At 53.6% G+C, this 13,307-nt stretch overlaps 1 protein-coding gene across 3 annotated transcripts in view; it reads right to left on the bottom strand.

The window, feature by feature from the left end:
- Positions 1–13,307, bottom strand: part of LOC116949463 (pendrin-like) — a 176,738-nt gene that overhangs the window by 19,883 nt on the left and 143,548 nt on the right. For all 3 annotated transcript variants that reach the window (XM_076072136.1, XM_076072135.1, XM_076072134.1), the window contains 2 exons: positions 1,233–1,310; positions 62–157 (listed from right to left, as the gene is read on the bottom strand). In XM_076072136.1, coding sequence (XP_075928251.1) covers positions 62–157; positions 1,233–1,310 — 174 coding nt within the window. The remainder of the gene's footprint in view (positions 1–61; positions 158–1,232; positions 1,311–13,307) is intronic.

The following is a 13,307-nucleotide window of genomic DNA, read 5'->3' as shown; positions in this document are numbered from 1 at the left end:
TCATGTGACCGCTCCACGTGTATGCGTGCGTGTGCTTGCGTGTGCACTCGCGCTTACGTACGCAGTCGATGCGGTCCGTCCGCCACAGGCGAGGCACCTCCTTCACCTGGGTGAACATCCCCTTCAGGTTCACCACCACGAGGGAGGCCAGCACCGCCTTGCACCGCCACGGAGCAGGGGAAAAAAACAAGTAGTCACGTTGCGTATGGCCCGGGGTTCCCACAGCCTCGCTCACACACTATCACCCACCCAGCCATCCAGCTACGTAGCCACCCAGCCACCTAGCTGCCCAGCCACGTAGCCACCCAGCCATCCAGCCACGTAGCCGCACAGCCACATAGCCACCCAGCCACCCATCCACAAACCCAGCCACCCACCTACCCACCCATCCAGCCACCCAACTACCCAGCCAACCATCCATCAGTTCACACGGTTAGACAGTCACGCGGTGGTCCGTCAGGACAGTGAGTTGGTGAGCGATTGAGCTGGTTGGCCAGTTGTCCCGTGAGTAGGTGAGTTGTGCAGGCCATGTCTTTAAACTAAACTTACCTTTTTAAATTTACCAAGCAAGGCCCACTGAACTATGCAGCTCTTTAAACTTTATTTAAAGCTTTCGTGACTGCAGGAGTTACTCTTTTGTTCTTTCGGTAAAGTCACGTAAAATAAAATAAATTAAATCAATAGAATACGACGTTTCGATTGCAACACAATCAGTCGTCATCAGGTAGAACTAAATTTGAGAGAGAGACAAAACACAGACACGGAGACACACAGACAGACGCACAAGCAGAGAGAGACAACACAGACACACAGAGAGAGACACACAACATAGACACTCTGTGTATCTATGATGACGGTTGCTTGTGTTGCAATCGAAACGTCGTACTCTATTATTTAATTTATTTTCTTTCTACGTGACTTTACCAAAAGAACCAAAGAGTATGCAGCTCTTTTTTTCCTCAGCGACCCGGCCACAAATGATAGCTGAAAGAAATGGCTTATCATCGTGTGGAAATGTATAGCAGACAAATATACTAAACGCGTGATGGTGATTCAAAATGTCCAGGGAAAAGCCGGAGGACATGGAGTAAAATCACGCGACCACAGGGAGAAAGAGCGACACGCAAACTCCAGATATACAGCAGGCATCAGGGTCGAGATCGAGCCCACGACCTCCTGTACACAAGGAGAGGTAGTTAACATCTTCTAGCCACCGTGATGCTGGTGCATACCGTCTGCAGTGGCTCCAGGAGGAAGCCCAGCGCCAGGATGACGATGAGCACGATGATGGACGAAAGCAGAGCAGCCACCTTCACCCAAATACACACAAAGACAAAGATGCCCCGTATAGACTTCAATTGACTTGGGGAAAGTGCTGTTAGCAAGCACCTATAAAGGCTGTCACGACCCTCGAGCGCATGGGTGGATTATACCACGCGATTTTGGGGAGGCCCAGTGCCATTTCAGATATTCGTCGATGAGTCTACCTCGAGGGGGCCCCGGATCGGTTCAGATAATGGGCACTGCTGTTGACCGTGAGCGGGAATCGAACTCGGGTGACCGGGTTCGTAGCGCAGCGTGCTCGCCGCTACACTCCCGCTCACCGCAGCACAATAGTCTCACACACAAACACGTGCATTGTGGGGTGTGTGTGTGGCTGTGCCATGAGTGTGGTGCGTTGGTACAGTGCGGTGCTGGTGTGGTGTGCTGTGGTGTTGGTGTGGTGTTGTGTAGGTGCAGTGTGGTTCTGTATTGGTGTGTTGCGATGTGGTGTGTTAGTGTGGTGCTGTGTTAGTGTGGTGTGGTGCTGTGTTAGAATGGTGCGGTGCTGTGTTAGTGTGGTGTGGTGCTGTGGTAGTGTGGTGTGGTGTTGTGCTAGCGTGGTGCAGTGCTGTGTTAGTGTGGTGTTGTGTTAGTGTGGTGTGGTGCTGTGTTAGCATGGTGCAGTGCTGTGTTAGTGTGGTGTGGTGCTGTGTTAGTGTGGTGTGGTGCTGTGTTAGCGGGGTGTGGTGCTATGTTAGTGTGGTGTATGTTAGTGTGGTGTGGTGTTGTGTTAGCGTGGAGTGGTGCTGTGTTAGTGTGGTGTGGTGCTGTGTTAGCATGGTGTGGTGCTGTGTTAGTGTGGTGTGGTGCTGTGTTAGCGTGGTGCAGTGCTGTGTTAGTGTGGTGTTGTGTTAGTGTGGTGTGGTGCTGTGTTAGCATGGTGCGGTGCTGTGTTAGTGTGGCGCGGTGCTGTGTTAGTGTGGTGTGGTGCTGTGTTAGCGGGGTGTGGTGCTATGTTAGTGTGGTGTGGTGCTGTGTTAGTGTGGTGTGGTGCTGTGTTAGCGTGGTTGGTGCTGTGTTAGTGTGGTGTGGTGCTGTGTTAGTGTGGTGCAGTGCTGTGTTAGTGTGGTGTTGTGTTAGTGTGGTGTGGTGCTGTGTTAGCGTGGTGCGGTGCTGTGTTAGTGTGGTGTGGTGCTGTGTTAGCGTGGAGCGGTGCTGTGATAGTGTGGTGTGGTGCTGTGTTAGTGTGGCGTGGCGCTGTGTTAGTGTGGTGTGGTGCTGTGTTAGTGTGGTGTGGTGCTGTGTTAGTGTGGTGTGGTGCTGTGTTAGTGTGGTGCGGTGCTGTGTTAGTGTGGTGTGGTGCTGTGTTAGTGTTGTGTGGTGCTGTGTTAGTGTGGTGTGGTGCTGTCTTAGTGTGGTGTGGTGCTGTGTTAATGTGGTGTGGTGCTGTGTTAGTGTGGTGTGGTGCTGTGTTAGCGTGGTGCGGTGCTGTGTTAGTGTGGTGTGGTGCTGTGTTAGTCTGGTGCTGTGTTAGCATGGTGTGGTGCTGTGTTAGTGTGGTGCTGTGTTAGTGTGGTGTGGTGCTGTATTATTGTGGTGTGGTGCTGTGTTAGCGTGGTGCGGTGCTGTGTTAGTGGGGTGCTGTGTTAGCGTGGTGTGGTGCTGTGTTAGCGTGGTGTGGTGCTGTGTTAGTGTGGTGTGGCGCTGTTTTAGCGTGGTGCGGTGCTGTGTTAGTGTGGTGTGGTGCTGTGTTAGTGTGGTGTGGTGCTGTGTTAACATGGTGTGGTGCTGTATTAGTGTGGTGTGGTGCTGTGTTAGTGTGGTGTGGTGCTGTGTTAGTGTGGTGTGGTGCTGGGTTAGTGTGGTGGGGTGCTGTGTTAGCGTGGTGTGGTGCTGTGTTAGTGTGGTGTGGTGATGTTTTAGCGTGGTGCGGTGCTGTGTTAGTGTGGTGTGGTGCTGTGTTAGTGTGGTGTGGTGCTGTGTTAGCATGGTGTGGTGCTGTATTAGTGTGGTGTGGTGCTGTGTTAGCGTGGTGCGGTGTTGTGTTAGTGTGGTGTAATGCTGTGTTAGTGTGGTGCGGTGCAGTGTTAGTGTGGTGTGGTGCTGTGTTAGTGTGGTGCGGGGCTGTGTTAGTGTGGTGTGTTGCTGTGTAAGTGTGGTGGGGTGCTGTGTTAGTGTGGTGTGGTGCTGTTTTAGCGTGGTGCGGTGCTGTGTTAGTGTGGTGTGGTGCTGTGTTAGTGTGGTGTGGTGCTGTGTTAGCATGGTGTGGTGCTGTATTAGTGTGGTGTGGTGCTGTGTTAGTGTGGTGTGGTGCTGTGTTAGTGTGGTGTGGTGCTGTGTTAGTGTGGTGTGGTGCTGTGTTAGCGTGGTGTGGTGCTGTTTTAGTGTGGTGTGGTGCTGTTTTAGCGTGGTGTGGTGCTGTGTTAGTGTGGTGTGGTGCTGTGTTAGTGTGGTGTGGTGCTGTGTTAGCATGGTGGGGGTGCTGTATTAGTGTGGTGTGGTGCTGTGTTAATGTGGTGTGGTGCTGTGTTAGTGTGGTGTGGTGCTGTGTTAGCATGGTGTGGTGCTGTGTTAGTGTGGTGTGGTGCTGTGTTAGTGTGGTGTAGTGCTGTGTTAGTGTGGTGTGGATCTGCGTTAGCGTGGTGTGGTGCTGTGTTAGTGTGGTTTGGTGCTGTGTTAGTGTGGTGTGGTGCTGTGTTAGCGTGGTGCGGTGCTGTATTAGTGTGGAGTTGTGTTAGTGTAGTGCCATGCTGTGTTAGCATGGTGCATTGCTGTGTTAGTGTGGTGTGGTGCTGTGATAGCGTGGTGCGGTGCTGTGTTAGTGTGGTGTGGTGCTGTGTTAGTGTGCTGAGGTGCTGTGTTAGCCTGGTGCATTGCTGTGTTAGTGTGGTGTGGTGCTGTGTTAGTGTGGTGTTGTGCTGTGTTAGCGTGGTGTGGTGTTGTGTTAGCGTGGTGCGGTGCTGTGTTAGTGTGGTGTTTTGGTAGTGTGGTGTGGTGCTGTGTTAGCGTGGTGTGATGCTGTGTTAGTGTGGTGTGGTGCTGTGTTAGCGTGGTGCGGTTCTGTGTTAGTGTGGTGTTGTGTTAGTGTGGTGTGGTGCTGTGTTAGCGTGGTGCGGTGCTGTGTTAGTGTGGTGTAGTGCTGTGTTAGCGTGGTGCGGTGCTGTGATAGTGTGGTGTGGTGCTGTGTTAGTGTGGTGTGACGCTGTGTTAGTGTGGTGTGGTGCTGTGTTAGTGTGGTGCGGTGCTGTGTTAGTGTGGTGTGGTGCTGTGTTAGTGTGGTGCGGTGCTGTGTTAGTGTCGTGTGGTCCTGTGTTAGTGTGGTGTGGCGCTGTGTTAGTGTGGTGTGGTGCTGTGTTAGTGTGGTGTGGTGCTGTGTTACTGTGGTGTGGTGCTGTGTTAGTGTGGTGTGGCGCTGTGTTAGTGTGGTGTGGAGCTGTGTTAGTGTGGTGTGGTGCTGTGTTAGCGTGGTGCAGTGCTGTGTTAGTGTGGTGTTGTGTTAGTGTGGTGTGGTGCTGTGTTAGCATGGTGCGGTGCTGTGTTAGTGTGGTGTCGTGCTGTGTTAGCGTGGTGCGGTGCTGTGATAGTGTGGTGTGGTGCTGTGTTAGTGTGGCGCTGTGTTAGTGTGGTGTGGTGCTGTGTTAGTGTGGTGCGGTGCTGTGTTAGTGTGGTGTGGTGCTGTGTTAGTGTGGTGCGGTGCTGTGTTAGTGTGGTGTGGTGCTGTGTTCGTGTGGTGTGGCGCTGTGTTAGTGTGTTGTGGCGCTGTGTTAGTGTGCTGTGGTGCTGTGTTAGTGTGGTGCAGTGCAGTGTTAGTGTGGTGTGGTGATGTGTTAGTGTGGTGCGGTGCTGTGTTAGTGTGGTGTGGTGCTGTGTTAGTGTGGTGTGGTGCTGTGTGACTGTGGTGTGGTGCTGTGTTAGTGTGGTGTGGCGCTGTGTTAGTATGGTGTGGTGCTGTGTTAGTGTGGTGTGGTGCTGTGTTAGCGTGGTGCAGTGCTGTGTTAGTGTGGTGATGTGTTAGTGTGAGGTGGTGCTGTGTTAGCATGGTGCGGTGCTGTGTTAGTGTGGTGTAGTGCTGTGTTAGCGTGGTGCGGTGCTGTGTTAGGGTGGTGCTCTGCTGTGTTAGTGTGGTGTGGTGCTGTGTTAGTGTGGTGTGGTGCTGTGATAGTGTGGTGCGGTGCTGTGTTAGTGTGGTGTGGTGCTGTGTTAGTGTGTTGCGGTGCTGTGTTAGTGTGGTGTGGTGCTGTGTCCGTGTGGTGTGGCGCTGTGTTAGTGTGCTGTGGCGCTGTGTTAGTGTCGTGTGGTGCTGTGTTAGTGTGGTGTGGCGCTGTGTTAGTGTGGTGCTGTGTTAGTGTGGTGTGGTGCTGTGTTAGTGTGGTGCGGTGCTGTGTTAGTGTGGTGTGGTGCTGTGTTCGTGTGGTGTGGCGCTGTGTTAGTGTGGTGTGGCACGGTGTTAGTGTGGTGTGGTGCTGTGTTAGTGTGGTGCGGTGCTGTGTTAGTGTGTTGTGGTGCTGTGTTAGTGTGGTGCGGTGCTGTGTTAGTGTCGTGTGGTCCTGTGTTAGTGTGGTGTGGCGCTGTGTTAGTGTGGTGTGGTGCTGTATTAGTGTGGTGTGGTGCTGTGTTACTGTGGTGTGGTGCTGTGTTAGTGTGGTGTGGCGCTGTGTTAGTGTGGTCTTGTGTTAGTGTGGTGTGGTGCTGTGTTAGCATGGTGCGGTGCAGTGTTAGTGTGGTGTACTGCTGTGTTAGCGTGGTGCGGTGCTGTGTTAGTGTGGTGTTGTGTTAGTGTGGTGTGGTGCTGTGTTAGCGTGGTGCAATGCTGTGTTAGTGTGGTGTGGTGCTGTGTTCGTGTGGTGTGGCGCTGTGTTAGTGTGGTGTGGCGCGGTGTTAGTGTGGAGTGGTGCTCTGTTAGTGTGGTGCGGTGCTGTCTTAGTGTGGTGTGGTGCTGTGTTAGTGTGGTGCGGTGCTGTGTTAGTGTCGTGTGGTCCTGTGTTAGTGTGGTGTGGCGCTGTGTTAGTGTGGTGTGGTGCTGTGTTAGTGTGGTGTGGTGCTGTGTTACTGTGGTGTGGTGCTGTGTTAGTGTGGTGTGGCGCTGTGTTAGTGTGGTGTGGTGCTGTGTTAGTGTGGTGCTGTGTTAGCGTGGTGCAGTGCTGTGTTAGTGTGGTGTTGTGTTAGTGTGATGTGGTGCTGTGTTAGCATGGTGCGGTGCTGTGTTAGTGTGGTGTAGTGCTGTGTTAGCGTGGTGCGGTGCTATGTTATGGTGGTGCTGTGCTGTGTTAGTGTGGTGCTGTGTTAGTGTGGTGTGGTGCTGTGTTAGTGTGGTGTGGTGCTGTGTTAGTGTGGTGCGGTGCTGTCTTAGTGTGGTGTGGTGCTGTGTTAGTGTGGTGCGGTGCTGTGTTAGTGTCGTGTGGTCCTGTGTTAGTGTGGTGTGGCGCTGTGTTAGTGTGGTGTGGTGCTGTGTTAGTGTGGTGTGGTGCTGTGTTACTGTGGTGTGGTGCTGTGTTAGTGTGGTGTGGCGCTGTGTTAGTGTGGTGTGGTGCTGTGTTAGTGTGGTGCTGTGTTAGCGTGGTGCAGTGCTGTGTTAGTGTGGTGTTGTGTTAGTGTGATGTGGTGCTGTGTTAGCATGGTGCGGTGCTGTGTTAGTGTGGTGTAGTGCTGTGTTAGCGTGGTGCGGTGCTATGTTATGGTGGTGCTGTGCTGTGTTAGTGTGGTGCTGTGTTAGTGTGGTGTGGTGCTGTGTTAGTGTGGTGCGGTGCTGTGTTAGTGTGGTGTGCAGCTGTGTTAGTGTGGTGCGGTGCTGTGTTAGTGTGGTGTGGGAAGCTGTGTTCGTGTGGTGTGGCGCTGTGTTAGTGTGCTGTGGCGCTGTGTTAGTGTCGTGTGGTGCTGTGTTAGTGTGGTGTGGCGCTGTGTTAGTGTGGTGTGGTGCTGTGTTAGTGTGGTGTGGTGCTGTGTTACTGTGGTGTGGTGCTGTGTTAGTGTGGTGTGGTGCTGTGTTAGCGTGGTGCGATGCTGTGTTAGTGTGGTGCTGTGTTAGTCTGGTGCTGTGTTAGCATGGTGCGGTGAGGTGTTAGTGTGGTGTGGTGCTGTGTTAGTGTGGTGTGGTGCTGTATTAGTGTGGTGTGGTGCTGTGTTAGCGTGGTGCGGTGCTGTGTTAGTGTGGTGCTGTGTTAGCGTGGTGTGGTGCTGTTAGCGTGGTGTGGTGCTGTGTTAGTGTGGTGTGGTGCTGTGTTCGTGTGATGTGGTGCTGTGTTAGTGTGGTGTGGTGCTGTGTTAGTGTGGTGTGGTGCTGTGTTAGCATGGTATGGTGCTGTGTTAGTGTGTTGTGGTGCTGTGTTAGCATGGTGTGGTGCTGTGTTAGTGTGGTGTGGTGCTGTGTTAGTGTGGTGTGGTGCTGTCTTAGCGTGGTGCAGTGCTGCGTTAGTGTGGTGTAGTGCTGTGTTAGCGTGGTATGGTGCCGAGTTAGTGTGGTGTGGTGATGTGTTAGTGGGGTGCTGTGTTAGTGTGGTGCTGTATTAGTGTGGTGCTGGGTTAGTGTGGTGTGGTGCTATGTTAGTGTGGTGTGGTGCTGGCAAGGATTATTCAGCATCGCCTTGCCAGGCACGCTGAGGAGAGGCTTGCGGAGCCCCATTGCGGTTTCAGGATAAGGCGGTCCTGCACAGATGCCATATTTTCTGTCCGTCTGCTACAGCAGAGGTGTAGGGAATTCCAATAAGACCTACATCTCTGCTTTATTGACCTGGTCAAGGCTTATGATACCATCAGTAGGCCTGGGCTCTGGGTCGTTCTTCGTGCTTTTGGAGTATCTGACCCTCTGCTCACGATCATTAAGGACATTCATGATGGTTAGCGGGCCCGGGTAAAACTACGTGGCCGGGAGTCAGAGCCATTCCCTGTACACCTTGGGGTGTGACAGGGATGTCCTCTGGCTCCCACATTATTTAACATCTATTTTGACCACGTAGTTCGTGAAGCCTTCAATAGCTGTACCGGGGGAATCTCCATATGGTACAGATATAATAGGAGGCTGATCGATGCCCGGGTGCGGTCAAGGGATGGCACCCTATTGCTCAACCACGTTATGTATGCTGATGATTTGGTAATAGCTGCTCAGTCAGAGGAGGAGTTGGAGACGCTGCTGCTGAGACTGGAGCGTGCCACTAAGAGGTGGGGCCTTACCATCAGCCCCACCAAAACTAAGCACCTGCCTGGGTATTTTGTACCATCGGACACTCCACCCCCACAACTCCCAATCGGTGATGGGGCAGTTGTGGAGAGAGTGGAGAGTTTCCCATACCTGGGCAGTGTGCTTATGACTGGCTCCAGTTTAACAGCAGAGGTCTCACTCCGAATCAGTCGAGCGACAATATCTTTTCATCGGTTGCATAACGCTGTGTGGAAGCTACCTGGTCTGTCGCTCCGCACTAAGCTTCAGGTCTTCTCGGCCATGGTCATTCCCTCCCTTCTCTACGCTTGCGAAACGTGGACCCCCCTAATGGAACATCTTCGCTGGTTATAAATATTTAGGCTGGCCTGCCTACGATCCATCCTGGGTTTAACCAGACTGGATTGTGTGAGGAGCTCACAAATCCTTGAAAGATCTGGGCAAGGTCCCATCGGTGAGCTCCTCCGGCGGGCAAGGCTGCGATGGCTGGGTCATGCAGCCCACATGCCCAGCCATCGCATGCCGCAACAGCTTTTGTTCGGCCGGATTGAGGGGGCTAAACGGGCGCGGCACGGGCTAGAGAAGAGATGGAGTGATGTGGTACAGGAGGACGTGGAGCGGAGTGGACTTGCTGATGACTGGTACCAGCGGTGTCAAGATCGGCCTCTGTGGAGGAGGCTCGTGAAGGACGCTACTGGGCAGTTGGAGGCAGTCGCCCTCCAACAACAACGGAGGGCGGAGGAGCGAAGCTCACAACAACGAGCGGAGCGCCGGGTGGCTAAAGCACAGCAGGTTGGCACAGTAGGGGGCACAGGTGGTGCATCAGCCAGTCATCTCAGTCAGTCGACCCGTGGCACCTGGGTCTGCCCCGTGACCTCCTGCCAGCGGGCGTTCGACACTTCACGTGGCCTCAGGGTGCACATAGCCTGGCACAAGCGTCGTGGTGACGTCACCGCCACTTAGTGGCGAATGGCGGTTGTTGTTGTTGTGTTAGTGTGGTGTGGTGCTGTGTTAGTGCGGTGCTGTGTTAGTGTGGTGTTGTGTTAGCATGGTGCGGTGCTGTGTTAGTGGTGTGTTGCTGTGTTAGTGTGGTGTGGTCCTGTGTTAGTGTGGTGTGGTGCTGTGTCCGCGTGGTGCGGTGCTGTGTTAGTGTGGTGCGGTGCTGTGTTAGTGTGGTGCTGTGTTAGCGTGGTGCGGTGCTGTGTTAGTGTGGTGCTGTGCGGTGCTGTGTTAGTGTGGTGTGGTGCTATGTTAGTGTAGTGTGGTGCTGTGTTAGTGTGGTGTTGTATTAGTGTGGTGTGGTGCTGTGTTAGTGTGGTGTGGTGCTGTGTTAGTGTGATGTGGTGATGTGTTAGTGTGGTGTGGTGCTGTGTTAGTGTGGTGCGGTGCTGTGTTAGTGTGGTGCTGCGTTAGTGTAGTGTGGTGCTGTTTTAGCGTGGCGTGGTGCTATGTTAGTGTGGTGCTGTGATAGTGTGGTATGGTGCTGTTTTAGCGTGGTGTGGTGCATTGTTAGTGAGGTGTGGTGCTGTGTTAGTGTGGTGTGGTGATGTGTTACCGTGGTGTGCTGCTGTGTTAGTGTGGTTCTGTGTTAGTTTGGTGCTGTGTTAGTGTGGTGCTGTGTTAGTGTGGTGCTGTGTTAGCGTGGTGCGGTGCTGTGTTAGTGTGGTGTAGTGCTGTGCGGTGCTGTGTTATTGTGGTGTGGTGCTGTGTTAGCGTGGTGCGGTGCTGTGTTAGTGTCGTGTGGTCCTGTGTTAGTGTGGTGTGGCGCTGTGTTAGTGTGGTGTGGTGCTGTGTTAGTGTGGTGTGGTGCTGTGTTACTGTGGTGTGGTGCTGTGTTAGTGTGGTGTGGCGCTGTGTTAGTGTGGTGTGGTGCTGTGTTAGTGTGGTGCTGTGTTAGCGTGGTGCAGTGCTGTGTTAGTGTGGTGTTGTGTTAGTGTGATGTGGTGCTGTGTTAGCATGGTGCGGTGCTGTGTTAGTGTGGTGTAGTGCTGTGTTAGCGTGGTGCGGTGCTATGTTATGGTGGTGCTGTGCTGTGTTAGTGTGGTGCTGTGTTAGTGTGGTGTGGTGCTGTGTTAGTGTGGTGCGGTGCTGTGTTAGTGTGGTGTGCAGCTGTGTTAGTGTGGTGCGGTGCTGTGTTAGTGTGGTGTGGGAAGCTGTGTTCGTGTGGTGTGGCGCTGTGTTAGTGTGCTGTGGCGCTGTGTTAGTGTCGTGTGGTGCTGTGTTAGTGTGGTGTGGCGCTGTGTTAGTGTGGTGTGGTGCTGTGTTAGTGTGGTGTGGTGCTGTGTTACTGTGGTGTGGTGCTGTGTTAGTGTGGTGTGGTGCTGTGTTAGCGTGGTGCGATGCTGTGTTAGTGTGGTGCTGTGTTAGTCTGGTGCTGTGTTAGCATGGTGCGGTGAGGTGTTAGTGTGGTGTGGTGCTGTGTTAGTGTGGTGTGGTGCTGTATTAGTGTGGTGTGGTGCTGTGTTAGCGTGGTGCGGTGCTGTGTTAGTGTGGTGCTGTGTTAGCGTGGTGTGGTGCTGTTAGCGTGGTGTGGTGCTGTGTTAGTGTGGTGTGGTGCTGTGTTCGTGTGATGTGGTGCTGTGTTAGTGTGGTGTGGTGCTGTGTTAGTGTGGTGTGGTGCTGTGTTAGCATGGTATGGTGCTGTGTTAGTGTGTTGTGGTGCTGTGTTAGCATGGTGTGGTGCTGTGTTAGTGTGGTGTGGTGCTGTGTTAGTGTGGTGTGGTGCTGTCTTAGCGTGGTGCAGTGCTGCGTTAGTGTGGTGTAGTGCTGTGTTAGCGTGGTATGGTGCCGAGTTAGTGTGGTGTGGTGATGTGTTAGTGGGGTGCTGTGTTAGTGTGGTGCTGTATTAGTGTGGTGCTGGGTTAGTGTGGTGTGGTGCTATGTTAGTGTGGTGTGGTGCTGGCAAGGATTATTCAGCATCGCCTTGCCAGGCACGCTGAGGAGAGGCTTGCGGAGCCCCATTGCGGTTTCAGGATAAGGCGGTCCTGCACAGATGCCATATTTTCTGTCCGTCTGCTACAGCAGAGGTGTAGGGAATTCCAATAAGACCTACATCTCTGCTTTATTGACCTGGTCAAGGCTTATGATACCATCAGTAGGCCTGGGCTCTGGGTCGTTCTTCGTGCTTTTGGAGTATCTGACCCTCTGCTCACGATCATTAAGGACATTCATGATGGTTAGCGGGCCCGGGTAAAACTACGTGGCCGGGAGTCAGAGCCATTCCCTGTACACCTTGGGGTGTGACAGGGATGTCCTCTGGCTCCCACATTATTTAACATCTATTTTGACCACGTAGTTCGTGAAGCCTTCAATAGCTGTACCGGGGGAATCTCCATATGGTACAGATATAATAGGAGGCTGATCGATGCCCGGGTGCGGTCAAGGGATGGCACCCTATTGCTCAACCACGTTATGTATGCTGATGATTTGGTAATAGCTGCTCAGTCAGAGGAGGAGTTGGAGACGCTGCTGCTGAGACTGGAGCGTGCCACTAAGAGGTGGGGCCTTACCATCAGCCCCACCAAAACTAAGCACCTGCCTGGGTATTTTGTACCATCGGACACTCCACCCCCACAACTCCCAATCGGTGATGGGGCAGTTGTGGAGAGAGTGGAGAGTTTCCCATACCTGGGCAGTGTGCTTATGACTGGCTCCAGTTTAACAGCAGAGGTCTCACTCCGAATCAGTCGAGCGACAATATCTTTTCATCGGTTGCATAACGCTGTGTGGAAGCTACCTGGTCTGTCGCTCCGCACTAAGCTTCAGGTCTTCTCGGCCATGGTCATTCCCTCCCTTCTCTACGCTTGCGAAACGTGGACCCCCCTAATGGAACATCTTCGCTGGTTATAAATATTTAGGCTGGCCTGCCTACGATCCATCCTGGGTTTAACCAGACTGGATTGTGTGAGGAGCTCACAAATCCTTGAAAGATCTGGGCAAGGTCCCATCGGTGAGCTCCTCCGGCGGGCAAGGCTGCGATGGCTGGGTCATGCAGCCCACATGCCCAGCCATCGCATGCCGCAACAGCTTTTGTTCGGCCGGATTGAGGGGGCTAAACGGGCGCGGCACGGGCTAGAGAAGAGATGGAGTGATGTGGTACAGGAGGACGTGGAGCGGAGTGGACTTGCTGATGACTGGTACCAGCGGTGTCAAGATCGGCCTCTGTGGAGGAGGCTCGTGAAGGACGCTACTGGGCAGTTGGAGGCAGTCGCCCTCCAACAACAACGGAGGGCGGAGGAGCGAAGCTCACAACAACGAGCGGAGCGCCGGGTGGCTAAAGCACAGCAGGTTGGCACAGTAGGGGGCACAGGTGGTGCATCAGCCAGTCATCTCAGTCAGTCGACCCGTGGCACCTGGGTCTGCCCCGTGACCTCCTGCCAGCGGGCGTTCGACACTTCACGTGGCCTCAGGGTGCACATAGCCTGGCACAAGCGTCGTGGTGACGTCACCGCCACTTAGTGGCGAATGGCGGTTGTTGTTGTTGTGTTAGTGTGGTGTGGTGCTGTGTTAGTGCGGTGCTGTGTTAGTGTGGTGTTGTGTTAGCATGGTGCGGTGCTGTGTTAGTGGTGTGTTGCTGTGTTAGTGTGGTGTGGTCCTGTGTTAGTGTGGTGTGGTGCTGTGTCCGCGTGGTGCGGTGCTGTGTTAGTGTGGTGCGGTGCTGTGTTAGTGTGGTGCTGTGTTAGCGTGGTGCGGTGCTGTGTTAGTGTGGTGCTGTGCGGTGCTGTGTTAGTGTGGTGTGGTGCTATGTTAGTGTAGTGTGGTGCTGTGTTAGTGTGGTGTTGTATTAGTGTGGTGTGGTGCTGTGTTAGTGTGGTGTGGTGCTGTGTTAGTGTGATGTGGTGATGTGTTAGTGTGGTGTGGTGCTGTGTTAGTGTGGTGCGGTGCTGTGTTA

This window comes from Petromyzon marinus, chromosome 36, assembly GCF_048934315.1.
Source record: "Petromyzon marinus isolate PM22_M1 ecotype Great Lakes invasive population chromosome 36, UKy_Petmar_22M1.pri1.0, whole genome shotgun sequence".
In the NCBI taxonomy this organism is placed as follows: Eukaryota; Metazoa; Chordata; class Hyperoartia; order Petromyzontiformes; family Petromyzontidae; genus Petromyzon; species Petromyzon marinus.
Note: the sequence above shows the minus strand (reverse complement) of the source record. Positions and strands in the feature narration are given on the sequence as shown.